Source organism: Falco biarmicus, chromosome 8 (genome assembly GCF_023638135.1).
Source record: "Falco biarmicus isolate bFalBia1 chromosome 8, bFalBia1.pri, whole genome shotgun sequence".
In the NCBI taxonomy this organism is placed as follows: Eukaryota; Metazoa; Chordata; class Aves; order Falconiformes; family Falconidae; genus Falco; species Falco biarmicus.
In genome coordinates, this window is record NC_079295.1 from 56,588,647 (window position 1) to 56,615,813 (window position 27,167).

General features: G+C 41.8%; 3 protein-coding genes across 11 annotated transcripts in view; 1 reads left to right on the forward strand and 2 right to left on the reverse strand.

Annotated features, from left to right (window-relative positions):
* Nucleotides 1-1,433: 1,433 nt before the first annotated feature.
* UBLCP1 (ubiquitin like domain containing CTD phosphatase 1) lies at nucleotides 1,434-13,674 on the reverse strand. 4 transcript variants are annotated; one of them, XM_056348378.1, is made up of 11 exons: nucleotides 13,584-13,674; nucleotides 10,833-11,026; nucleotides 10,340-10,431; nucleotides 9,842-9,927; nucleotides 9,635-9,750; nucleotides 8,431-8,529; nucleotides 7,423-7,460; nucleotides 5,135-5,233; nucleotides 4,557-4,673; nucleotides 3,078-3,205; nucleotides 1,434-2,456 (listed from the first exon to the last, which is right to left on the reverse strand). In XM_056348378.1, the coding sequence occupies exons 2-11, from the start codon at nucleotides 10,984-10,986 to the stop codon at nucleotides 2,429-2,431; spliced, it is 957 nt and encodes a 318-aa protein (XP_056204353.1). In that variant the 5' UTR covers nucleotides 10,987-11,026; nucleotides 13,584-13,674; the 3' UTR covers nucleotides 1,434-2,428. The 4 variants fall into 4 exon arrangements, with proteins under 4 accessions (XP_056204353.1, XP_056204354.1, XP_056204356.1 ...); XM_056348379.1 differs by having other exon boundaries at nucleotides 10,833-11,023; nucleotides 13,584-13,648; XM_056348381.1 differs by having other exon boundaries at nucleotides 13,475-13,602.
* A 207-nt stretch (nucleotides 13,675-13,881) lies between these two features.
* The window catches only part of RNF145 (ring finger protein 145), a 52,374-nt gene continuing 39,088 nt past the window's right edge, over nucleotides 13,882-27,167 (forward strand). Inside the window, exons 1-2 of one of the 3 annotated variants that reach the window (XM_056348377.1) lie at nucleotides 13,882-16,603; nucleotides 17,115-17,255. Coding sequence is in view for 1 of the 3 variants with exons in the window: in XM_056348375.1 (XP_056204350.1) it covers nucleotides 21,626-21,682 (57 nt within the window). In the remaining 2 variants the exon portion in view is untranslated. Of the gene's footprint in view, nucleotides 16,604-17,114; nucleotides 17,256-21,103; nucleotides 21,303-21,527; nucleotides 21,683-27,167 lie in introns of those variants that run through there. The other 2 variants (XM_056348376.1, XM_056348375.1) reach the window with 2 other exon arrangements.
* On the reverse strand, nucleotides 17,262-21,162 carry LOC130153500 (translation initiation factor IF-2-like). 4 transcript variants are annotated; one of them, XR_008823411.1, is made up of 3 exons: nucleotides 20,619-21,030; nucleotides 20,029-20,465; nucleotides 17,262-18,177 (listed from the first exon to the last, which is right to left on the reverse strand). XR_008823411.1 is itself a non-coding variant. In XM_056348383.1 (2 exons), exons 1-2 carry the CDS (start codon nucleotides 21,160-21,162, stop codon nucleotides 17,957-17,959), a joined length of 765 nt encoding a protein of 254 aa, XP_056204358.1. In that variant the 3' UTR covers nucleotides 17,262-17,956. The 4 variants fall into 4 exon arrangements, 1 of the variants encoding a protein (XP_056204358.1); XM_056348383.1 differs by lacking the exon at nucleotides 20,029-20,465 and having other exon boundaries at nucleotides 20,619-21,162; XR_008823409.1 differs by lacking the exon at nucleotides 17,262-18,177 and having other exon boundaries at nucleotides 18,614-20,465; nucleotides 20,619-21,039.

Consider the following 27,167-nt stretch of genomic DNA (forward strand, 5'->3'; position numbering starts at 1 on the left):
GAGATTGTGAAGCTATTGATCAAATACTTTTCAGGGGCCTTAATACAATCTAAAAGGAAACTAAATGTTAACAGGGAGCAAGGCTTTAAACTTTGCTGATGATCGTTATTCCTAAGGCTCCACTACACTTTGGAAATACAAGTAGGTCAAAACTGCCTTCTCTATTAAAAAGGAGAAATGCAAAATCAGGAGAGGTGTTTTCCTCTGAACTCAAGAGCATTATTTTGGGGCTAAGCAGAAAAGTAGCCACTTACTCTTACAGTTGTACTAAATCCTGGTAATTTGGCACAGAATAATATTGTATACATAGCCCAGAGGAGCCATGTAGTACAAACATGAGAGCTGTGCTGTTTTGGCCAAAGTTTCACCCAGCAGTGGTTAAAGGGGAAGCACGCAGGCTTGGCTGCTGAGTGACCCGCTCTCATCTTCCTCAGAACCTGCAATTCTTCTGTTATCGATACTAGACCTTCCTAGCCTATTCCCTTTAGCATCTGGCCAGGGACTTTGCCTCCATAGCAAACCATGGCAACATACTAGAAAGGGGAGTGCACATCTACTACAGATCAGTAAATATTCTGAAATTCTGGGATGGAATCCCGGTGCCACTGAGACCAAAAAAATAAAAAATCAAGATTTTTCTTTTTAAATGTTCCTTCTATAAAGCAAAAGGCAGGCATATTGCTCGTTCACTAGAAAGCTTCTGTTTGTATGCCAACATTGAGCAAAAAGATAGGCGCATGTTTAAATACATTCCCTTGGATCGGTTTTCTCTATCTGGCTAGCACAACAAACTATAGGCGATTCAAGTGCTATACCTTGACTTCTTTCAATTGTTTAAATTGAAAAGTATCCTAGTACACAGCGTACCAGTCCTATATCCCAATATCTATGCTGCTGCAGCCTTTCTAGGCAACAGATCACGGTTCTGACCTCAGGGACTACATCTGCGCCGTACGTACATGAGTGAGTCAGCCTTCTAGTTCAGGAATTAGTTCTAAGAGACACAACTTCAGAAATTCACCCTCCATACTTATCTAAAACAAAGATTTTTATGCATCAGGTTTCTGGTTTACTAGTTTAAATCACAGCTTGGGTTGGCACTAAGCCACAAAGAGCAGCGGGTAAGAAACTGTATATTTTGTGACAGGTCACTGAGCCGGAGCCTAGCGTGCTCATCTTAACAGCTCATTTGCATCTGCTGTCCTGACATTCTGACATTTGCTGTCAAGGTTCCTTTCCCGGGCAGCTAGGCGTTTCACTATTCGACACCACTGCCCTAATCTGTAGCAGCGCATACCAGTCTCTTACTTAACTAGTGATGGAAAATCAGTGTCCCTGGAATCCAAAGAAACACCCCAAACCCCCCAAAATTAAGACCATCAATGGCTTTTCTATTATGCAAACTAGATACTCAAGACAACATACAACACAAATTATGAAAAAGGTATTTATTATTTACACAACTGCTATAGTTCCTTAAGAACAATATATACCATTTTTATTTGAAAGGGTCAGTCTTCTTTCAAATACATGAACTGCATAATGCACAACTGTTGGTAATGCCAAACAGCAGTCACATCACACTTCTATAGTGCAGGCATAAGCAGCGCAAGTAAATGATGTTTTAAGAACAGTATGGCTGAATATTGTATTTAAACACAGTGTTTGCACTTCGACAAGATTTAGCTAGAAGAGAACAAGGGTTTTGTTCATGCTTTGTTAGGAATGTGACTTTCCCATCTGAGGTTTAAACCCTTTATCTGACGTATGATAATTTTTCAGGCAGACTGCTTTTCACTTACCAAATAAGAGTGGGTTTCTCTCCCTCAAACTTCAACCTTTTGTTTTCCAGTAAACACTGCTTTATAGTACAATTCACACACTGGGGTAAATTGGCCACAGAGGTGGTACTTTCCCATCTCACTGTCTTGCACAGAGAAACACTGACATACTAATACATACCAAACTTAGACAACTTGTAATTTATAGACTTAAATACTGGAACGGGAGAGGGAGACTGTCTCTAAAGATGGAGGGAATAGAGGGCTTATACAATTCATACACTGCCAAGGTTGGCTCCTTACTCAGCTTTTTTGGTCTAAATTTTTTTTTCTAGTTTCAGAATGGTTTTGGTCTTTAATGGTTATGGTTGTACTTCGGCAGCAAAGGAGAGGAAAGTATTATAAGTAGTAACACCAGAACAGAATGCAAGAAAAAGTAACTGACTTGTTTCTCCCACTTTGAGCTTATTGCTGTGATCTTTTAAATAAAAATACCCACAACCAACCAACTGGAAGACCAAGTATAGCAGTCATTCTGGCATTGGATCCAGTGTCCAGCACTATTATAGTCTAGCGTAAAAGCAAGGAAAAGTCCAATGATCTTAGTTATGTTCCCTTCAATTCAGTGCCACACAATTTTATTAGCGTTATTGTCCTTGCTTCTTTGAAAGATACCTGAAAGAAAAAAGTTTTTGACAAAATAAGAGGCAGGGACAAATAAATCAGCTTCAGCTAATCATTATCTAGCAAGAATCAGGATGCTGACTGGTACCCTAAGCATCTGGAAAACTCTTGTTCATAACACAGTGACTTCTGTTTCAGAGCTGACGAATACTGTAATGCCACACAACTTGCACAGCACCCGAGAATCACACTGTAACACGCCGAACCTCTGAAGTAACCACCAGAAAAGTTGCCTTGTAACAAAGGACCTGAGATCTGACCTGACAGCCTAACTTTGTAGGGGTGGAAAGACAGATTTCCAGGGACCAGGTTCCTTAAAAAATGCTTTTCCCTTTGGGAAGCATAACTGCCTCATTGAAAACGACCAGCATTCCTGAACACTGGAGAAGTATGGAAAAACAGTCCTTGGTGCCAAAATCTTACCATTGTAGGGAGCCAGCCCAAACAGTATAGCCACATTAGAATTCTGCTCAAAATAAAGGACCTTCAAAACTGTAAGTGATGTCAAAGTTCATCAGCTCAGTTGTTTCCGGACTTTGTACAAACAACCTCAAGCAAAACACAGTGGGGTCAGGGACAGAAGGAAGAAAGAATTTTGGCTTTTTTTCTTACCTTTCCCAATGTTTGTGGTTCAGCTCCAAAAAGTCATCTAATTTTGCTATTTCTTTGAGGTACTGAGTGAGCTTTAGAAGTTCCTTGTCTTTATCCCGATTTAAATGTGCTTTCATAAAAGGCCTTATCTACACAAAATAAATAAACTGGGTATAACCATTTGCTCAAAGTTAGAAAAATGCTTTCAATTTTCTACCATTTACCACCTAATTAAAATATATTTTCAGTACTATGCCAAGTTACAACTTCTCTTAGGTAAGAGGAAGAAAACCCTTTTCCATTAGTGGCCACATCCAATTTGTCTTATTATTCATACAAACTGGACTGTAGGGTTTTTGCCTTGCCTGTCCAGCAGGAAGAAATTTGTTTTATCTTGCACTGCTTCAAGACTTCCCCTCCCAGTCAGACAGAATGATAAAATTATCTGGAATAGACTGCCACATTTCCTGATATGATTTCATAGACATTTTTGCTGGAGAGGGGTTTTCAGCTTTGCCTTGAGTCGTCTGGGGTCACTGGAACCAGAAAATCTTTTTTTTTTCTTTCAACAAAAAGCATTTGACTACAATCATAGCTTCTATTAAAAGAGATGTCAGAAAAAAAAGCTTATCTGACAACTGCTTTAAGCTTGGAATACATTATACCTGTGCATTTTTTTAGTGATTCAATGTTCTTGTCTACTGTTGTTAACATTTTGACAAACATCTTTCAAATCTGAGTTAGGGGCAGCTCCCTGGTTAATCTTCTCCCAGCAAGATCTTTGCTAGTCTTGATTCCCCTAACACTGTACAGTTCCAATTAATATCTTGCTAGATCTCATCAATTGCTATCCTCTTCACACCATGGATACTTTCAAAGAAATATCATATTGGATTTCTGCGTATGAAAACATTTTCTTTTTTAAGAAATGAATGAGCGTTCTTTTAGTACCATACCACTGTACCATCATATATAAGTAGAAATCTAAGTTGCGTTCTTGTTCAGAACCAGGACTGGTTGACAATTTTATAAAATGAATTATTTGCTCTTCTGCAATCAAAATGGCTTGAGGTATTATTTCCCAGAACAGAATGCTTGCTATTATATTGGCATACTACCATGAAGTACAAACACTTGTGGTTTGATTTATTTTCAGAATAGAACTGCTCTTGAGATTGAACATCACATATTTCAGTGGTGCCTGTCAGCAATGCCCAGCTTGATTATGGCGCACAGGTATAATTTAAGCAGACAACATAATTTCATTGATTTTGGTAATCTCTTAAAAGCTCACTTAATAGTGAAACAAAGCTTATTTAATACTACTATTGGGGAGATAACAGTCTAGACAAAAGGCAAATTAAATAAAAAAATACCATAAAATATGCATCTTTGCTAGTTAGGAATAACCTTTCTTTATGATACAGCAGAGTAGTATGAGAAAGTACTACTTGAGGTATAAGAAAAATGTAGTAATAAACAAATTCCAGTTTAAATTACCTTGAGTCCATTTTGTGGATTCATTAGGAAGTTTCGGCCAATATCATCAAACATAATAGTATTTTTTTTGCTGTAATATTCTGAAAATTTTCCCCAGATAACACCAAGAGGCTTCACCTGCAAAGATAACACATACAAGGCACCTGAGGTAAATCAGATCATATGCAGGAGATGAAAATACAAGTCTATAGGAACTTGAGTCCAAACTTGAATGGATACTTGTATTCTGTTGCTAAAAAATTAGCAGGTAGTTGGGCTTTAGCAAGGGAAGAGATGTGAAACAGTAGAACACACTAAATACACTCCATCCCCCCCCAAGAAAACCTTTCTGTTGGCACTAGATTTTCTTGCAACAGTTATCTATTATTTGATTAGAAAGCAGCGTCATCCAAATGTACTACTCAAAGTAAAACATTAATAGAGAATTTCAGTAACAAAACCCACAAATCTATGCTTCCAAGACCTTACAATTTTCTTGCATGAAAACGTCAGCACAACTTTATTGTTGAATATTTCAAAGGGGTATGATAACATGTCAGTTGCATGTAGAAAAAGATCAAGAAAAAACAGGTACTTACATCTATTAGTCCTCTTCTAGGAGTGTGCACTGTTATCATGGCAGCACTGTCCAGCATGAAAGTTATCTTGTAGTTTGCATTGGTACTCACTCCAAGCTCCTGCAGCACAAAGATTTATTACTAAAGCTTCTAATTATGACAGTTTTACTGCTGGTTTTATTGAACCACAATTATAATACATTGTTTGTCAAAGGGTGAGCTGCTGAGGATTACCAGAGACACACTAAAAATAGGTATCGGGGGGGGGGTGTTGTTAAAATTTTTTTTACGTAACGAGAATCAAAAAAGGACACCATTCTACCAAGAACAAAACAGCTGATAGGAATTAATTTTTGCAGTGTTTACTATCAGAAACTTAACAACTGATGTCAGCATAAAATCAAAGCAACTTTGCGGAAAAGGCAAAATACATAGGTCTTGCCCATACCTCCATGCATAATCTTTCACAAGTTTTACATGCTGCAATTTTACTCAATATTTATAGCAAGGATAGCAACTGTGTACTGTCTGCTATTTGTTTCTTCTAGTACGTTGCAACAAGTCACAGCCCAAAGGCAGTAACAGTTCATTGTTCTCGTTTCCTCCTACCCATGTCCAAGACAGCCAATGTTAGTCAGAGATCCGTCAGTTTTCACTTTAAAGATCTGGTAACTCCTGAAATAAAGACTCTAAGGAAAACATCCTTTTTAGAAATAAAAAACTTTGACTAGATGAGAGAGCATAATTTCCATTTCAAATCCTTTCTAAAGCTGAGAAGTGATAGTAAAATCTGCTGACATGTTAAAACATAGATACTGCTGACAGTTTCTGGTGCATTCAACAGCAGTAATAAGCAAAGCAGAAAATATCCGCTGCAACAGCTCTCTTGGAAATAGCCAGCCACACTTAACTGATTTGCTTTTACTTGAAAAAGTGAATCTTGCAAATGAAAAGTGTGAACTAAAAAAACTAGCTGTTCTAGACCATTTTAATTCCAGGCATAAATAGATGGTAAATGAGAGATCAAACTCTGTTATCTGATATTCCCTTCTCTTTAATGCTGTTCCTCCTTTGTAGTTTAAAACAAAAGCTTAAATGCCAAGAACATTTTGTTCCCTGACAAAAAGTGCGACCTTTAGAGGTAAGCACCCCTGGTGCTATCAGTTCAAGGAGAAACAGCAGTTGGCATCTAGTGGTAGGAATCTCAGCTGATCAAGATCCAGGAGTAGGCATAGAAAGGTTGTGACTCAGTAACATGTGAAAGGGCTGGAAAAGTGACCTAGAAATTTAGAAAGGCGACTAGCACAGGGGGAGCAGCCCAGTTTTGAACAATGGTTTTCCACAAGATTGAGTCTTAGCACTACACTGACGGACACAACATAAACAGAGACGTAACAATGCCACAAGTACCATGTTTGTAAGGCTCAACACTGATTTTACTTGCACTAACTCAACTTCTTAGTTCTGGTTAAAGGTTCTCATTTCTGAGATCACTCTGAGGCATTTTTTGGCTAGAAAAATTGTAGCAATTCATTATTTTGAGGAAGAGAACACTGGCAAATGTGCTTTGCTCTGTTAAAACCTGAAATGGTTAGTCTATCACAAAAAGTGGAGACACAAAAGCTTAAATTTGGAAAAGTTTTCCCTGAAATGGAAACAAGTATGATTTATAAGCATGAAAAATCCCAATCCACCAAGAAAACATACAGTAATTCTTAGTAAGCTCATTAGATTTACAGCTAAGCCTGACTGCAAATATGTTTACCACTAGGTCAGCTGTGCAAAACTGGCTAGTTGCCTGATTCACATGCAGAAGAAACTAGGATTGAAAGACGAGCTCTTACGGATGTTTAATAATGCAGAGGAAGCAACAGAACCACACAGCTGCAAGAGGTACAAGATAAATATGAAAAGAGTTTCCTCTTGATAACCTACTCCAGCATGCAACATCTGTCCTCTTCTTTAAAAAAAATGATATTACACTGAAAGACTAGAACTCTATAATTAGAGGTAAGACGAATGCAGCTGCGAAGGCTGCATGACTAATCTAAGTTTCAGCAGGTACTGACTTGTGTTTAGTAACTAAATTTAGCACTTACTGCTGATAGTTTGTATGGAATTCTAAAATTAGATTTAATCCAGTTTTGGGACAAAGATAATTTAAAATTACTATGAAGATTTTAAAACCTCAGGTTTTGACTTGTACAACTTCCCCAGTTGTTAGCCTGCTCTATAACACTAAGCATGAATCCAAGTACTGAATAGCTAGCCAGACTAGAAACAAATTACACGTTTTCAGAAAAACTTACTTTCATTTTAGCTTCAATCCACTTCATATTAGTAGCAGCTGAAATAAAGAGGAGAAAACAGAAAGAATACTTTATCAAAATAAGTCATTGACAGGCAAAAGAGAAACAAGCCAAGGAACTGTTCACTTAACATACCAAATTTTTACAAAAAATGTATTTCAGAAAGATCCATCCTTCTTACAGCTTTTCTAGTTCACTGCCTTGAAGACAGTGATCCTTCATGGAAGTTTATTTTTATTTGGAAAGGCTTACTTTTCAAATGAAAAACTAGACAAAGTACTGGATGTGTTTAAACCATTTTCTAGATCAGTTGTTACCGAACTACAGTCTGCAGGACCGTAAGTGGGCTACACCTGGTTTGAGGAACAGTGTTGCCTGTGCAGGATTTTCTCCTGGAAGCAATGACAAGAATACATAAGGCCTGGAAAGGACAAAGTGTCAGCATTGCCCACTGATCTAAGAATATGTGGAAGCATTGTTCCAGGCTACAAAACCTAAATTTTGTACTATGATTTTAATATGGTTTACACCCTGCACTGGCTGAAGTCTGTTCTCCAGCTGCTGGACAGGAAGTGAAACGGCAAATGACCAACCATCCCTGTAGACAGGAGAGTTTGGTTCATGTGGCAGTTCACTACTTATTGTCTGGATTGGGATTATTTGTAAAGATAGCCATCAGTGTCTGAATGTTGATTATACAATTCTGTTACTTCAAGCACTTGTTTACACAAAGTAACACTCAGTAAAGTGATGTTGAGCTTTCTACTGTGACTAGATCCATTCATGTAAGCAATATGTGGTGTTTTTTCACATAAGAATTACTATTCTTCTAAAATAGCTCTGATAGCTGTGTGAACATTCTTGTTGAAGGTATTACAGCTAAGCATTCGTGTATTGTTTTAGATCTTGTGATTCACACTGAAAAGCAATATCAAAATCTCCCACCTGGAGTCTCTGCTCTGAATGACAATTTACAGTAAAGTCTTAGGTATTGAATATAAAACTTACACCAAATTACAATATCATAATCCTCATATGCAGATGTCAGGAATTCATGAAGGTATGGCCTCATCAGTTCTACTCCAGTTTCAGCACAAGATCTGTGGTCTAAAAAGAATATAAGAGATAAGCAATTCATTATTAAAGTTGAAGATATTGAAGTTTAGTTAGACTGTCCTATCTATCCAGAGACCTGAAGAGTTTCACGAGGGCACTTCAAAATCATGAATGAATTCATAGCAAACTACCATTCCCATTTTGAAGGTGAAAAAACGCAGCAGAGGGGGTATTTATTTGTTGATCCTTACAGGTATTTGAGGGCTTAGCTAATAATTAAATCAGAGATCTGTGGGCCTGAGTATCTTTGAAGAGTCAGGCCAAATAGTTCATCTGTGCATATCACAAATCTGTAACAGTCCAGATATGGAAAAGATTCCTTCAAACCTAGTACAGTTAATTTTGTGAACATATATCCAGCTCGTTTCGGACATGCAAATGTTGCCAGTTCCAATTAGAAAACTGCTGTCAAATTCTGCTCACAGAAGACCTCTAAAATTTTTAAACTTGGTAATAGGTTGAATTTAAATCTCAGATTGTAAACAAATCTCATAAAAAAAAAAAAGCTAAGGAAATAGGATAAGGCAAGCCATTATTTATTGCTTATAGTCAAGCTGCCTTGACACACCTACATCCCAGAATACTAAGTCAGAAGGAAAATTCTGACTTCCAAAAAAACCTGTCTGACAGAATTTTCAAGTAAAACATGTTTTTGTGCATGTTTAGTAATGATCTGGAAATAAAATTTAAAGCTATTCTCCCACGGCCCCCAAAAGTGTAGTCAGTCAGTACAGACTGAGATCGTTATTTTACAATATCTTGCCCTGCTACTGTCTGTGATGCCCAAGATACAAGTTGGTCAAGAGAAAAATTATCTGGGTAGAATATGAAATTGCTACTTTTTTATGTCTTTTTGCAGAAAGTAAATAGTTGCTGCACTAAAATCTACAATATGCAACACTGAAAAAGGCCAGTGCTTTTAAAAATATGAACAGAAGACCCTAAAATATTACAAAGCAGAAGTTATACAGTACAAGACATACCAAAGTACAAGACATACTGAAATAGATTTGTAACGCAAAAGTCAAGAAACGTGAACTGGCAAATAAACTGATGTCTTAAAGAAATGAAAAACACAAGTTGCATAAAATCTCACCAAATAGTGTATAATCAACATCTAGCACCAGCAGCTTTTTTCCTTCTCTAGGAGGATTCAGAATTTCCACTTTGTATTCTTTAACTCTGCGGGAAATTTTTAGTAGATTTTCCTCCCTAATGTAACAGTGCAAAAAGTTACAATTAATTAAAAGGTATACTGTACATTCCATAACAGGAGTGGTTTTTAACAGTTAAAACTCCTAACCTATTTTCTACTTCCACAACTTCCTCTTCAATATCAAAGTCATTGACAACATCATCATTGTCAGGCGGTGGCCCAAGGACATCTTCCTAGAGGAATGATAATAAAAGATAACTAGGATCACTGAAGGAAAATAACAATGGGTAACAAGTTTCTGTTACTGCACAGTACAGGACAAAAATACTATTTAACCAAAATGATTTCGCTTTACTAGCGCAAAGAATTTTAAAGCATACTGATGATAGTTCAGATTTGAGAAGCCAGTGAATATCCTGCTAATAGATTTGGACTTCAAGTCCAGAACAATACAGGAGTTTAATGAATACACTGCTATCAGAGTTCTGCAAAAAAGCTTACTTTACATACAAAAATAAACACCAACAGAAATCTACTGTACTACCATTTTTCAAATGATTACTGGAATATTCAAAATTTAAAATAAAAATTTGGAGACACAAGCATTTTTTCCTGTTTAAGCTAATAAAAAAGTAAAAGATTTACCAAACTCTCTTCACGAGTGCCCATCATCATGATTTTAGTATTTGGTTTCAACTTGAGAGCTCCAAGCTTAACATCATCATCTGCAGGTTTGCCTATAATGCAAGCAGATAATTTTTATTTTTGTTTTACTAGGGTAGAGAGGTTTTAGAAATATGTCAATATATTTAATGTTTAATTGAAATAAGCTACCTGTCAAACATCAGAATACCCCAAGCTGTATTATCGCCCTCACCCATGTACAGATACATTATCTGGCTAGCAGGAATTTAATGTTTTTTAACATACATTGGCTGCAGTTCCATGACATCCATTAAAAAATGACCAGATAGATGTCTCAATAATAGACAATATCCAATGACATAAAATTTCTATGTTCCTGTTCATTCCAAAGCTAGATTCCCTGTTAGTATACACATCCTGGCTAGGTTTAGAGGATGTTTGTCCTTAAACATCTCGAGCATATCCACAACAAATAGCAAATATGAATAATTACCCTTCATTTTAAGTCCAAGTAGTTTTTGACGCTCTGGTAACACTCCAGTAAGGCCTTTAAGAGACTGCTTCAGATCCAACACCGTGTCTTCTTCTGATAGTGAGGTTATCGTATACTCCTGTCCACCCCATTTTATTATGAGAGAGAGAGACATCCTTGAAGCATATGTTCAGTATTGTTCTCTGAAAAATCTGCTGCAGGAGGAAAATACAATGATATGTAAGGAAGAAATAGGAGAATTGCTCTTTTTAGAAGACAAACCATACAGTATATTTAAAGTCTTTTTGATTTTTTATTATATTGTATATCAAAGAGCTGTTTGCTTTGCATAAGCAGATGATAAGTGCGTTAATAAAATGTTGAAAATAAGGGAGAAAGAACAGCACTAAAATTGAGACTCCGAGTTCTACTTCAGTGTATTTAGCAATGTCACATTCACCATTTGCTCCAGCATATGCTCATCTGCTGTGCGTTCTGTGCAGGTACAGCCTGTTCACTGCACAACCAGCACCCAAGCAGAGTACTGCAGTATCGTAAAAGTCATTTCAAAGCTCAGAAATGTCCTCTGCAATAATTATGCAACCAAACCTGCCATGGATATCTTTACATATGTAACAAAAGAGCAAATACGAAATACCTAAAATATAGAAAACCGTAAAAATAGTTCTGAACCCAACAGTTCATTTTTAGGATCGGATTTCTCTATTCACTTTCACTGTGCAACACCTGCAGTAATACACACCCCAGGTCATGTCTCACTGTAGCAATATCAAAGTATGAGTTTGAAAACAAAGCCTAAATATACACCTACACAATGCAATTACACTGTAAGAACTGTACTTTCATTGCAGTGATGACAAAACAACCATAATTATACTATCTTTAATAAATTTACACAGCATTGCTTATACAAATTGTATTTAACAGTTTAGTCCTACATTAAACATGGCAGAAAATCAAGATTTTTAGCTTGATGTGGAAGGAAGAAGAACAGGTGTTTTTCTGTTAAAGCTTAGAAACTAGAAAGGTATGAAAGGTTGTTACAGATTGTCAGGAGATGCAGAGAAGGCCTCTGCACCACTAATGGTGAGACTGTCTTCAAAAGATGGATATTCAAAACAAAGAGAAAGCAGACCTGCGGAAAAAACTGAGGCTATCAACCCTCAAGAAATGCATTACAAGAAGAAACACAGGTCTGGCAATTCTGAAAAATCTCAGAATCCAAAAATCTGGTTCCTTTTCCTCTCTAGCATTGTGTTCTCAGAGGTTACCTGCTCTCAGACAAAATACTTCTCGTTTATACAGTATAGCCTGTTAGGAACGAATAAGTAATTGCTCAGGCATATCCATCAAGCTCAGAGCAGATGAGAAATAGAGAGCCAGATAACAACCTGCTTGCTCAGACCTACAAGCGACACTTCCACAGTCCTCTCTCTAAGAGCCCTGAAAACAAACTGAAGAGGAAAACTGGTAACAAGGAAAAATTATATTGCCCCCCCCCCGGCCTCCCCCAATCAGATTGGGACTTGGTTTTATCCTGTGAAAGAGACTCATGAAAAAGGAAGGGTCTTTGGAGCACTAAGAAATTCCACCGAGGTTAAAGCTGCATAGTGTCAAACAATGTTGATACATAGAGTCATTATTGTAAATTATCCCTATCCATAATCCTTACACTAAGTTTCCAGAAAGAAGAGATTTTTTTCTGTTTTCTCACCTGTACCATACACCTCAAATCATTCTACAAGAAAATGCATTGGGCAAGAACTTGAAGAAAACTTCTCAAGCCTCTGTCCAGTGCTAAACCAAGAAGATCATCCCTCCAAAGCTGAGCGCTTGACCAACTGTCTGTCCTTACTGAGTTAAGAGTCAAGATGAATGTTATGAGAAATGCCAAGCAGAAATAAGACACTTTTACTCAATGCCAAAACACTAAGGGGATTGAGTGTGGACATCAGAATCAATGATTACAGGAAAACAGATTAGGGGCACAGGGATTTTCAAAGTTTCCATCACTGTGGCTGGATGCCGTGCAAAACCGAAGCTTGCTGAAATGAAGTTTGCTTTGGCTAATTACATCTTCAGGGCCTTTACAAGCCCCTTGGACCACCAAGAGTCTACGGATTGGGAGGTCACTGGGTCAGAGAAAGCGTTCAAGTTTTGTTGTTGCAGTTAAACTGTTGGGTTACCCTGCTTTTCTCGGAAGATGTGGCAGACAGACACCCCACCAGCTCGCAGTTCCACTAAGCAACGTACAACATAAACACGAACCCCCAGAACACGGCAAGTGCAGTGCCACGGGGCGGGCCCGCAGCGCTCCCTACACACCGCATCACGCGAGGGCCGGGGGTTCAAACCAGCAGCCGCTCCGCTTCCGCCGCCGCCGCCGCCAAGGCCCGGCAGCCCCGGCCGCTTTCGCCCACCCTCCCGCCGGGGCTGCCCCAGCGGCACGGGGCCGGGCGAGCGGGGATAGCCCGCACGCTGCTGCCGGTCCCGGCCCCGTGGAGCCGCTCCCACCCCGCAGACGTTACGGCGGCACCGACCCGGCCGAATTAAGCGCCCGCCCTCAGTCCCCGCCGCGATCGGCCCTGCCTCCCCCTGGCCCGGTAAAGCCCGGCCTCCGCCGCGCCCGGGCGCAGACCCACCGGGCTGCCCGGCGATCGGCGGCACGGCGGCGCCCCCCGCAGCCCACCGGGTCACAGTGGCGCCGCCGATCCGCCCCCCGCCTCTCGGCAGCGCGGTGCGGCCCCTCACCCTGGCAACGGAACCGGCACCGTCCCGGGATCCGCCGCACCGGAAGCGGAACTGGCGCCCACCGGAAGCAGGGGGGTGGGGGTGGGAGGCAGCGCGCGGCCCTCGCAACAGCCCGGAAGTGCGCGGGTTTCCCGCTCGAGGCGGGCAGCGCCGCCATGGCAATGGCCGGCGGGGCCCGTTCAGGCTGTCGGCCGGGCGGCGGCTGCGTGCCGGGACGGTCATCCCCGAGCGGGGCGGGGGTGGCCCGCCGCGGGAGCCGCCGGTGCGGACACCGGTGCTCCCGGTCACCGCTGAGCGGGCGGTGGTGGGAGGGCGGGGGGATCCTCCAGTTCTCGTACTGGGCGGACCGTGAGGCGAGGGAGAGGCCAGACCTTCTTTAACGAGCAGAGCAGCGTTCCTCGCCTGCCCGCCTGAGGAGAGCTCCGGGGCGGGCTCACGTAGGAAATTGCGGGTTTGCGAGGGGAAATACAGGCGGTCATGGCCCCGCCGGGCCCCGCTCCCCTCATCGCCGCTGTGGGGCTGGGGCCCACGGGGGCCGGTAGAGGCGACTTCCATGTGCAGCTGTTGTCACCAGCGTCTGTTTTTCATTACTGACTCTGAAACGGGATTGCTCTGTACCCAGGGATCCTGATCCAGAGCTGCCTTAGCGTCGAAGCTGAGGCTTTTCAGATGTATTAAGAGTTTTGTGTCTTGCATCAAGGTTCAGTCCTCAGCTAATGTTGGGATTCTTGGGAATGGGCTTCATCTGCAGTGGTCTTGTGCATGGACAACAGGTGCAGGAGAAAAAGCTTACTTCGCACAAAGATGGCCTTTTGTGCTCTGGTATTCTGCTTTGCAGAAATACTGAAAGGGAGAAAAAGTATGTCTGGTAAAGTCTGGTTTCTTACATATGTGAAATCAAGTGGAGAGGATACAGGCTGCAGTCCCACTTGGCATTAGTGGAGATGGTGTTAAATTTGAGGGATGAAGTGAAAGTTTAAGTCCTCCTCCGTATTAGATCTTGCTCTCTAGAGAGGTTAGATAACTTTTTTTTGTGGGTGTTTTTTGGGGGTTTTTTTGTTGTTGTTGGTTTTAGTTTTGGGTTTTGTTTTTTTTTTCATTTGGTGGCAAACAGGGAAGGGAACAAAAGAGAAGTAAGCAGCCATGCACCAAGTAGAAGTTTCTATGGAATGGCTGCTGTAACTTTTAGGAGCCATTCCTACTGTAACTAAATCTCACTGAGGAAGTACAGTATAAATTAAAGCTGCTTAGAAGCCTGCTTGCTTTCCTGAGTGGTTCTGAATTTAATATATTTCCTGCATGGATATGTATTCAGGTTTTGGCATAAAAGCACTTTGGTTTCCATAAGAATGGTACAAATGGCAGACTACTGTAGTGACTTCATGTTGAGTTTAGCTTCTGACTGCACATAAATCCACATAAAGCCTGTCACTATGTATGTATCCCAGTCACCAAGGGTTTGCTTTTTTTGCTTTAATGACACACAGTTGTCCTCTGCACAGAGGCAGCACATTATAGTACTGCTGGAAAGCTTCCAAAGAGGCAACTAGTAATTAAAGTCACACCCTATCATAAAATCATGCACCCTCCAGGCCTGTCTAAAAATTCAGACTATGAAAATGATACATAGTGTGATTGCCTCTCTATTTGTAATCTTTTAAAAATACTTTTTATTTTCTGGCAGGCTTTTAAAAAGCTCTCTTGAAAAGGAGGCAGGAGGGGTTTGGGGTTTTTATCTGTTTCAGGAATAATATGAAAAAGTGTAATTATTTATGCATATTTCATTTCTGTTACGATACTGGAGTTTTAGTATCCTGAGCTATGACTAGGACATCCTTGTGCTAGACACTTGAAAAGTGCTCTGATCCTGACAAGATTCATGTGGCACAGATAAATATATCCTTTTACTTAGCTGTGAAAACGCATGGTGGTGCTCAATCCTAACATCAATAAGTGCAAAGTGGTCAAGTAATTTGACTAAGACCATGTGATTACAATTCAGAGCACAAAGGGTATAGACTTTTCTTTGTACTGAGGAGTTTGTTTTGTGGTGGTGCTCTCTGGGTTTACCCTGTGGTAAACTAGCAGCGTAAGGAGGAAGGAAAAGCAGTGGGGAAATTTCAAGGCAAATGCGTGTTCCCTTTCACCTTGATGTGCACTACATCCTGGGATACCCCAGGGTGAAATAAAAAAAGTGACTGTGTGGCAAATTGATGCCTGCTGGCTCTCTTCCAGTACCTCATGTTCACAGCAAGCATTTCTCTGAGCGTTTTGAGGAATATGTTCTTGTGCGTAACTACTGAAGCCTAGGAACTCATCTCCTAAATTGCTGTTCAAGCTGCATTATAAGAGAGCAAAATTCCCACTAGCAGCTCTGGGGGATGCTAGGTAAGAATCCTCTAAAATCATCATTTAAAGCTGAAAACTCCGTGGAAAGCTCAAAAGGTTGCTTTGAGAATTAAAGAGAAAGATTAGATCACATCTGTATGTGATCTGAGGAGTTCAAAAGCAAAAGGTAATGACATTGCAAGGCTGAAAGATGCTAAATGTTTGTTATATTCAGTGACTTTAATGGTGGAGTGTTAGTTCAGATGTTAATGGGATGCAGACTATGAATGGGCAAACATACCAGATTTCAAGGTTTTGCAACTTTTTTCAAATTGCTTTTTCGTTTAGAAAACTCATTTGAACATGCACTAGCCTCTCAACCCCACTTTTAAACTGAACCCATGTTAGGAATTAATCTAGAGCAGAGCCCATATTCTCCACTAGGAACAGAAGGATGCTTAAAATACAGCTTGGTACTAGTGTATTTTATTCCTAATCTTTGTTATACTTTTTGGTTTCCCCTCTTGACTCTTTATACCATTTCCTACAACAGTTTCTTATTTATTAACTTCTTCCCAGTCCCTTTTCTCTGTTTTATAATTTGTTCTAAGCAGGCGGTAAAAGCAGTGATGCCTGAGAATGTCAAACTCTTCAAGTCTGTGCCATCCAAGTGGTTCCAGCCCAATGCAGAGGTGTGTGCAAGCCTTCTGCTGTTCATGACCACTTCAATCTAATCCAATGGGCAGCATGGTTTACTGGACGCTGCCACCGCTGTGCCTTAGCAATGTAGCATTTGAATGCAAGCTCTGATTCCAAGTCACTGTGTGATGCTGGTGAAACACCGAGAGCTAAATTTCCAACGTTCAATAATGTGGTGTGCTTTAGTAGCTGGCAGCTCAGCTGGAGACGTGGAATGTCTCAAGTTTGAAATGAAACACATTTCCAGGTTATCACTGATACAGTAAGTCTCTGTCTAAGCTTCCTTATCAGTAAAGTGGAGGTTAGAATAATATTTATATAGTTTCTTTACAGGATTTTTTCAGGATTATTTAATTAATGTTGGCACCGCGAGATGCTATAAATAGTAGAGGCTTGTACCAGTGTACCGTATGATTTTCCACTTTCTGAATGCAACTGTTATTCTTCTGCCACTATTCAGCCCAATTATTTTTATTTTATTTACTTCGATTCTTTGTATTCTAGATTATGCCCCACTGGCAAGTGATCTCGGGAGAGAACTGTGATGCTTTTGTTTGCTGAACAAAACCTGATTCATCACTTTCCTTACATCACCAGCCAGCTCTCTAGCTTCTCAACACAGAGATTGCTATGGCTTTCCTTTAGGTAAGTTGTCAGTCGCAGCAGCTGTCTGTTTGTTTAGAGTCTATACTCTCCAGTGTTATGAAAGTGGTAAAAAAATATATGTAGTCATATGAGATGGGTAATTATCAGAGATACTGTAGAAGTGGTTTCCTGAAGAGAGTGAAAATAAATATGAAATTGAGAAACTGGGACTATCTGACTTGCTAGAAAGAGCTCTGAAAAGCAGTAAGAATGAAAGGAAAAATGAGGGTTGATGAGAAGCTAAGTGATGGGGAGAAATTTAGAAAATAGGGTCACAGGCAGGGAAAAGCAGGGGAATTCCTGAGATGGGGCTATGCAGTAAGAGTAGGTAAACCAGAGAAAGAGATGCACTGGCTCTGTTGCTATTGTGGGATCTAGTAATGCTCCAAATTCCTCTGTTCGGGTATGTGTTTCTGCAGGAGTTAAAGTTTATTTGTTCCTTCATTTAGTGAACAGGATAAAATTGTGAGAACATAAAAGCTTTGGGGTTGGCTGCCATCAGCATTATAAGGTATACACATGAGGCATCAAATCAGGTTTCACAGGCAATCCTAATTTTTGCATTATTTAACTTTTGTCTGACTTTATGCAATATAACCTATTTGTTAAGACATTGCTTTTATATATGTACGTATGAATATTTTTTTGAAACAATGGCTTGTAAAAAGCTTCAAATAAAACTGCTTGTGTTATTGACCACCTTAGGCATGCAGTGTATTTTGCTGCTCTTGAGAATTCTTAAGAGGGATTTTCTTTGCAAGCAGTTTGGGATGCTGGCATTTGTCCATCCGCATGGACGAATCAAGCTTCTGCATTATGTGAACTCTGAGAAGGTCTTTTGAAAGTTTTAATGAGATGTCACTATAGTGGTCCCCTTCAGTCCTCAATTGCTGATCACTGAAAGTTTGGAATCCAAACGCCTCTGTTAATAATGAGAGATAAACAATCATTGAATTCAGCATTCTTAGCCACCCAGTGTCAAATGCAGGAAGGGCTTTTAAAATTCCAGAGAAATGAAGCAGAAAGTTGAGGTGCTTTCAAAAAGACATGCCTGACAAGACAGTGGTAACGCCACATACCTCATCTGCGCATTAGAAAACCTGGGCTTCTGTGAAGTAACACATTTTCAGAATTAAATGCTCAGAGATGATGAAATGAAAGAAAGGTGGGGTTCAGTTGCTATCGTTTGCTTGCACACTGAAGCGAGAACGTCTGTGATTTGCTGCAACACTTCTGTGATACAATTATTCTAAAATAATAAAATAATTTCCACTCCATCTCCTATAAATACCTCTTCCTGTCTACAGTTGTGAATATATAGTAGTGTCTCTTTGCTGCTTGCTGTCTTTTTTTCTCAGAAGCAGCACTGAAGACAGGCAGTAGGACTTAAGAGGTCCTGCACCATTGCCCCTGACCTCAGTCAGCATTGAACCAAGCCCACACAGAACAGAAAAGAAGTGAGTCATGATTTTTTTTTTCCATGTACGGCATGAGAAGACAAGCAGGCCCTAGAAATGAAGCTGAAATTCTTATGCCTTATATGACAGCTGGTTCATACTCATTGTGATAAGAAGTGGGGTACTGGCAGGGATTATCACACAGTGATGCAGTAGTGAGTCAGCTGAGCCAGGCAGAACGATGGGGTGGCTGGAGACTGGTGAAGCCATTGTTTTCCTATGTTCCCTGCAGGAGTCCAGGGTTTGGAGCAGTGTGTTTACCCCATATGCAGCAAAAGAATTAAGTGATAGTAGCATGTTTAATAAAAAGATGCATAAAACAAGAGCTGCAAGCATTTGTCATGCAGGGACCTATTAAGTGACAAAGGAGGAAACTAACTGCTGAGGAGAGGAACTTGGTGGATCAGAGAAGCCCTGTGCAGAGGGGTCTCTATAAACCTTAACAAGCCTGAGCAGAGCACAAAGTGCTTATGAATAATAATCACATAGAATTGTTTAGGTTGAAAAAGACCTTTAAGATCATAGAGTCCAACCGTTAACCCAGCATTGCCAAGTCCACCACTAAACCATGTCTCTTAAGTGTCATGTCCACAAGTATTTTAAATACCTCCAGGGGCGGTGACTCCACCACTTCCCTGGGCAGCCTGTGCCACTCCTTGACAACTCTTAGTGAAGAATTTTTTTCTAATATACAACCTAAAGCACCCTGGCGCAACGTGAGGCCGTGTCCTTTTGCCCTGTCACTTGTAACTTGGGAGAAGAGACTGACACCCAACTTGCATGTCCTTAGTTTGGCCAAACATGCATGTATTTATTTGTTCTAAGGAGAAGAATTTCTGAGTTCAGGAATCCTAGCACAAATCGACAGTTTTAAACTAAAAGCTTTACAATTAAAATGCCTGTTATTTTTAAATAGCATTAAAATCTGAAGCTTGTGAAAATTTCTGTTGATAAGCTGAGCTCCTTTATGGTGCCTGAGCAAAGGCTTTTGTCTGGGAGACCTGCGTCACTTGTGCCATTTGGTCTCCTTTCTGCTGCGTTCTGGGCTGACCAGAGTTTGGGAAAAGACAGGTTCAGTGTTAACACCAAATACAACCATCTGAGTATAGAGCAGTGCAGAGCCCTACCACGGTTTTGATAAAATTTAACACAGACTTGTTCAAACTACCTTTTTCTTCTGTGTTTTGAAAACCTTTGGGTACTCATGACAAGGGTAATTTTGCAAAGCAGAATGTGGACAGACACCCAAACCCCTTATTTTACTATCTGCTTCATAGAGTTAAAGACATTGTGTTGAGGCTACACATTGTTAATACCTGCATCTGTGAATGCTCCAGTTCTCATTAGAGATGGAAGGAAAAAAGCAATCATTAGGTTGGCTAGCCCAGCCCTTGCGAACTACAGGATTTTCCAGTTCAGTGTATTCCCTTATTCCTCTTTGCAGCAAACTTTTTTTCCTGTCCCAGACAACGTGGTTTCCCAAATATTAAAGTAAAAAACATTACTTCTCTTGGGTCACAATTTTTTCCTTGGCACTTGCATGCTAGGGCCTGGCCGTGCAACCTCTTCAGAATGAGTAAATATTAGCGAGACTTTCCATGCAAGGGCTCTGAGGCATGAGGGTGCTCTGCTGTGAGGGAGCTGCCCTGCCGCAGGTCACCGGCTGAAAAATGGCAGCGTGGAAGAACAAGAAATCGGGTGTTTTTCTGGTTGATCTCCCAACAAAGGTGACTGTAGATTCTGCGGTACACCACTGGAAAACAGAGTCAGCGTTAGTATTTGAAATTAATATAGCATTTTCCGTTCCAGAAGGCTAGTAAAGAATAGGATTAAAAGAGCAGAGCTGCCTTTTAAACATCTGCCCAGACGCTACCTCAGGTGTCGCTGACCGGCTTCCGTGACTCACCCGTCAGACTCGCAGCTGCCCGACGAGTCGCTCCGTCCCGGGCGGCCCCAGGACCAAACCGGAGCGAACTCCCTGCTCTCCATTGGAATTTAAACCCAAACCTCTGCCTGTGGCGCGGAGGAAGGGGGAGCGGCTGCGGCCGAGCTGCGCCAGCGCTCCGCACCGATCCCCGCGGGCCGGCAGGGCGCTCTATGCGCGGCGCGCAACGGGCGCGCATCCTCCCCAGCCGAATTCCTGCTCCCGGGAAGGCGCTTTGCGCTCGGACCCTGTGCTTCCCCCTCAAACCGCGTCGTCTGCACGCCTGCCCGGGACCCCCCCACATCCGCGGCGGAGCGCAGCGCGGGAGCGTAGGAGCCGCTACGCGGGGGCGCTGCCCCTCGTGCGCTGCGCGGCCCCACCGCGGGTGGGCGGGGCGGGGCCGCGGGTGGGCGGGGCCGGCGCATGCGCGGAGCGGGGCGGCGCGCGCGCGCAGGCAGCGGGGCCATGGCCGCCCGTCAGCGGGGCCGCGGGGAGCCGGCGCCCTGAGGCGGCGCGGCGCGGCCATGGTGCCTCGAGGAGCCGCTCTGCCGCCGGGCACCCAGCCGTCGCCGTCGCTGTGAAGCGCGGAGCCCCCCCGCGCGCCGGGGGAGCGGGAGCAAAGAGGAGGAGGAGGCGGAGGAGGAGGCGGCGACCCCGCGGGCCCAGGTGATTCCCCACCCGCCGCCTCAGACACGCGAGTGCCCCTCCCCCGCCCCTCAGCGCGTCGCAGGGGCCTGAGGCGCCCCCCCCGCCCCCCTTCCCGCGGGGGCGCATGGCCTGGGCCGCCCCTCCGCGCCCCCGGCCGCTCGCACGCGTGTCTGTGTCCGTGTGTGGCGGGGCTGCCCCGACCTTCCCTGTGCGCAGCGCCCCCCTCCCCCCGCCGCGCTGGCTTGCGGCGAGCCGTGCCGGGGTTACTGGAGTTCAGAGGCGGCGGAGCGGCGCGGGGCCCGGGGCGGGATGCGAGGGACTTTCTGCAGCGCCGGGGATGAATGCGGGACTTCGGCGTAGCAGGCGGCCGGCGGGCAATCGGTCGCCGGTTGGCGAGTGTGCGTGCGGGGGGATCGGGGGGGTTGTGGACTTCGCACGCCTCATGCAGGCGTTCGTGTGCAGGCGTTCGGTGCCCGGCCCGGCGGCGGAGCCTGGCTGGAGCCCGGGGCTGAGCTGCTCGGTGTTGCAGTCCCGACCGAGGTGCTGGCTTCGCCGTGGAGGTCGCGGTGCCCCCCTCCCTCCCTGGGGTCTGCCTGTACCTCCCGGCTGCGGGAGCCGGGCGTGGAGACCCCGCTAGGCGCCCGGCGGGGGCCGGGGGCTGCCCACCTGCCCGGGGGAGCCCAGCGGTGGCGTGGCCGGGATTCGGGCCGGGGGGAGGAGGGGGGGTGCCCGGTCATTCCCTGCTGGAGTCGGGCCCCAAAGCATATGGTAATGCTTATGTAAGAAGCAGCCTCTCCGTAGAGTGAAGAACAGGGCTTTTTCTCTCTTTCCTATTTTTGTCAGTCGGTTTTTTTTGGAGACCTTCTGTAGCCTTTTAAAATAAGGTTTGTGATGAGAATTTCCAGTTTTTTCTGTGATCCGAGAGTAGTTCTGTGCGCTAAGTGTACTTGTGGCAGATGGCCGCTCTTAGAGGGATTCTTTTTTTGGTTGTGCTACCTTTTTGGGGGTGTAGAGGAGGGGCCTGCTGCATAAAGAATGTGATTGGGGGTATAAAGTAAAAAATGTAATTTTTTTTTGTTTAATGCACGTAAGTATTGGTAGACATTACAGGCAAAAAGTGCCTTCCGTTTACCAATGAAAAAGGAACTTTCTGTAACGTCTTTGACTCATAAATATTAGCCATTTTTGATCTCATTCATAATACTTTTTAAGTTTGTAGATGTTGCCGTACTTGTTTCTTCTGCCATTTTTAGTACAAGAGTTTATGTTAACTTGTTTTGTGGGCTTGGGACTTGGGTACTTCTAATTATATTTGTGTTGGGGTGCATTACACACACAGAAAACCCCTTAGAGATCAGACTTGGGAGGGAAGGAAGGGAATAATTTTTAATTATTCTCTTTGATCACTTTTGTAGGTTAATGGAGATAGATTTAAATGTTGGAAAAAATATTTTTTTAAAGTAAGAGCCATTAAGCTATTGCACCCTGTAACTTTGGTTTATCTGTAACCTTGGCTTATTTTTGCCAGTTATCTTAAATAACAAGCTGCCTGCGCATGAGAAACTGTATCTTTTTGTTTCTGTTAGTTTTACTAACTATGGTAATCAGCTGCTCTTTTTTTGAGCCATAATGTCATAGGATTGATGTGATAGGATTTAATTAACACCTAAATTGAATAGCATTAGGAAATAGTTGCCTTTGACCACCATTATGTCAAAAATCTTAGAGAGCAATGTAAAGCAGCTGCTTGTCCACACAGGATTCACCTTGTTTATGTCGAGTCCAGTAAGAAGCTACTGGTGTTACAGCAACGTAATTCTGATGGACATACGAACTGAGCAACATAGGTTGCGAGCAGTAGTGGGGAATTCCTTCCTTTGGATATGATGGAAAGAGATTAGTCTCTCACTCTGGTTCAGCAGCTGGAGTCCGTGGTGCAGATGCAGAAAGGCACATCATGGCAATAAAATGTGAACAAATGGGTGTGTTGTGGAAAACTGTATAAGCCTGCTTAGTGTTTCATGTTGCACTCGCAAAAACATCCTCTAAGCTGTTTGCTAAACTTGAGTTTGTTTCCTCTTCGAAGTCATGCAGATAGCCTCTCTTTCAGTACTGTGGAATTCTTTGTAATTTGTGTGGTGACTTACATTTGGAGCTAAAAATGGATTCAGAGAGTAATGTTTCATGTGGTCATAGAGTGGACAGTTCACCATCATTTAGCTTTTTAAGTGCATGTTCATGTTTAGTGATTTCAATATGATTCAGACTTTTTGCCATTTTTCCCTGCCTTTACTTTTATAACATTTCCTTTCATTTTAGAGGAGCCCTGCTGCTTTTTTATTAGTTCAGTGCTTGAAAGGAACATTCAGAAGTGGGTACTTCAACTTACGGAGTTTTTCTGGCAAAAAATTTTAGTTGCATGTCTTGAGTTTGAATGGGTTTTAAAAGGGAATTTTCTAAGCATTTTCACAATTTGTTTGATCTTTCTGTTGTGTGAGTCTGGTACTGCAGGAAGCTAAGCTGCCTATTTCACAGGCCTGAAAGCTGATGCTCTTTATTTACGTGACTCAAATAGCTAAGGCAGCAACAATAGAAACCTTATCAGTATTGACCTAGAGAAGTCCTGAAAGTCATATTTTAACTTCTTACCAGTCAGGTAACTAGTTACTGGCATTGCAGGTTCCAAGCGTTGGCTGTGTCTTTATCTGAAATGGCTAAAAACTAAATGAGCAACTGTGGAGGATGAAATATATTTCATCCTGGTAACACATTTGGTTTGCAGGTTTTTTTGTGAAGTTGATGGGGTATACTAGCTTTATTTGCGTGGCTGGTCTTCCTGTGATGCAGCTCTCTGAGGTGGGTTGTCACAGACTGCATCATCTCGGGCTGTCATTAATGCGCTGCGTGCAGGTCCTCTGGGTATTCTATCCTCTGCAGAGGCACTTTGGGATTGCTGCCCAGATTTTCTCAGAATGTGCTGATACAAATGTGGTTAGGCAGGCTTGTAGGTGTAGGCTTGCAAACATGGCTGTGATGGCAAAAAAAAAAAAAAAAAAAGCTGAATAACTAGTTAATAAAACAAACCTTGGACTGGCAAGAAACAGTAGAGTCAAAAAGGACCTTAGAGCAGTTCATTTTGTTGATTCAGTCTGGGTTTTTTTCCTGAAGATTTTACTTTAAAATATTATTATTTATATTTTTATTTTAATGAATTAGATTCTTGTCTTTCAGGTGCCTAACTGAACTCAGCAAATCTGTGATCTAAAAAACAAGTGGCCCCTCTTAGTGTGACCAGATTTGAACTGATCGAGTCCACAGGAAGAATATTGCTGCATACCTGGTGGATTTGTTAGCCTTTGTTAACCTGTGTTAGTCCCTCGTTCAGTTCCCTGGTCTTGCCTGCTCATTTTGAAGAATAAAAGGCCTAGGATGTTTTACAAGCTGCCTATAAATAATGCACTTGCTGTATAATTGAGAGCATACTAGAACTGCTCATAGTATTACCAATGTGCTCCAGAAATAAATCTTTAAAGAAAACTTTTAACTTCACAGCTCTGCAATACGTATCCTCATTTCTTTAACTGATTTTCTTTTCCTTCATATAAAACTTGCTAGAACTAATGACAGTTGGAAATGTAGATTTTTTTCCCCTTCTGAACTGTCTCTAGTTTTTGTCAATTTTTAATATGCCTTTAATGTGAATGCATGTTCACTTAAGTCCCTATGAACGGTTAAGAGGTTGACCTAATTTGTTTTGCAGTAAAACTTGTTTTTTGCAAAGTATGTTAGGCATTTGTTTGAAGTGATTAACCTTCGCTGTGCCTTAATTCATAACTCAGAGTCTTGGGTGGGTAGTAATTTAGGAGTGAATTTATTTTCTAGGTAGAAATAACAGTTCTCTGCAACAGCTCTATAGCAATACATACTGTTAGACCAGATGGGAGAAAAGTTTCATTTATTCTTGTTAACTTCTTACATAGCAAGATCGAATGTCAGTTTGCTTACCAACTCTCGTTAGACTTTTAAATTGAAGGCTAAATACTGTTTGATTATTACTTGAAATTACTGAACTACTCAGTCTAGTGAACTACAAAAACTGAGTATTACTGGAAATGCTGACCAGATCTTAATGACAGTGTTTACCGTACACAGCTGCAATGTTTCACTGCTTTATAAGTACACTTGGTATGCTTACTGTATTTGGCCTTCTCAGCAGAAATTTTTGAGTGCTGTCCTTATTAGCCAATTTAAATTGTATGGGAGCAAGACATCTTTTGCTTTCCTTGCTGCTGACTGCATGGGAAAGAGCTGTTTTGATGGATCGGTGAGTCATTCTCTGGAGTTCCAGGTGGTTTTTCTGGGTGTTTTGTTTTTCCCGGAGACTCATACAGGGAAGTTCTTTTCTAAATGCACCTCTGATAAACCTTTTCATCCTCTTCCTTCCCTTTTCTTCTCTTTGTTTTCTCCCTCACAAACTAATGATATAAAATCTAAGTTTCGGAAGAATGGGTTTCTTCTGTATTTCAAATTCCTTTCTTTTTGCTCCCAAGAACGGGACAGGCATATTAGAAGGAAGGGTTCTAGGGAGTGCACAAATGCAGGTCTTGAACTGTGATACTGAACTTTTCTATAGTTACAGATAGGAGTTGTGTATATTGTTTTGGGCTCTCGCCCCCCCCCCCCCCCCCAGTTTATCTAGCAAAGTTTACCCTATAGAAAAATAAAAGCCTTTCCTGGTGATGTTTTTAGTTTCAGAATGTTCAGAATGTATCATGAAAAATAATTTAAAGTGGGAACTAGACTACAGAACAATGTCTGCTTGTTAAAAGATGTATCCAAAGTACCTAGAATTTCATAGTTGTAGTCCTGTACGAGGATAAGCATCTTGTTCACAGATGTGAAGCTGAATGTTGCGGGATTAAGTCTGGTTCTGAAATTCTGATCCCAACTGGAATTACGGTATCTTTCTGTGGTGATTTTTGGTGGCACTAGTATGAGAATAACTCTTAAATTTGCACACATCCCAGCATATTTCTGTAACTGTTAAGTAACTTTATAATTAATGCTTTTCTAAATGTAGAAACTCTACTCTGTTAATGTAATTAATGTACCTACTTGGATAAATGGATGCAGATTTCTGCGGCCTCCTGTACTGCTTTAACAGTGAGCATTTTCTGCCTGTGATGTGGCAGATGTATATTTATGTTGGTGCATAAACAACGGTTACACTGGTTTAAGTGGCATAATTCACAGCTTCAGCTGAAATGGTAAAATTTTATGTGATGACAGAACTTGAGAAACAAAACTTATTAAAGGGAAAATGTGTGTTACCTTTGAGGGTGGTTGTGGTGTTGTGTTACTGCTGATCTGTTCTGCTCGTGGAATGAGCTGGGACAGACTTGTGAGATTTTTATTCTTTTTCCTTCCTAATTCTACTGTTTTCTTTAAGGCTAACCAGGAATACGCTTTTGACAAAATGGGTATGTCAGGTGAGGGAGGGAATTTTGAATAGTACTGTGTTAGAAAACAAAAATGTTTCCATGAGCAATCGGTTGTGATGGGAAATTTTTAAAATGTAGCTGTGGTTGCACTCACTTAGGATCTGAAGTCTGAAGTTCTTCTTAAGATTGTTCTTTTTCCTATCCTGATTTGGAACAGGGAGATGTTTGAATTCATGGGGGATAATTTTCGAAACACATACAAGTGCCTTCCCAGTCCTGTTCTTAAGTCCATTTTTTGGCTGTGTACAACTTTGACCTATTGTCATCATCATTTATTTAAAGGTTTTAGACTTTTAATGTTGTGGGGTTTTTTTGTTTTTGTTTGTTTTTACACCAATCAGAATAATGTATTGTGAGAGCTCTTTACAGCATAATGAGCTTA

Coding starts and splice junctions, on each gene's coding strand:
- LOC130153500 (XM_056348383.1), bottom strand. CDS start 21,162: ATGGCCGCGCCGCGCCGCCTCAGGGCGCCGGCTCCCCGCGGCCCCGCT. Junction 18,178..20,618: donor GGCAGCTGCGAGTCTGACGG/GTGAGTCACGGA, acceptor CATTATTAACAG/AGGCGTTTGGATTCCAAACT.
- UBLCP1 (XM_056348378.1), bottom strand. CDS start 10,986: ATGTCTCTCTCTCTCATAATAAAATGGGGTGGACAGGAGTATACGATA. Junction 7,461..8,430: donor TTATGATATTGTAATTTGGT/GTAAGTTTTATA, acceptor TCTTTATTTCAG/CTGCTACTAATATGAAGTGG. Junction 2,457..3,077: donor AACCACAAACATTGGGAAAG/GTAAGAAAAAAA, acceptor TTTTTCTTTCAG/GTATCTTTCAAAGAAGCAAG.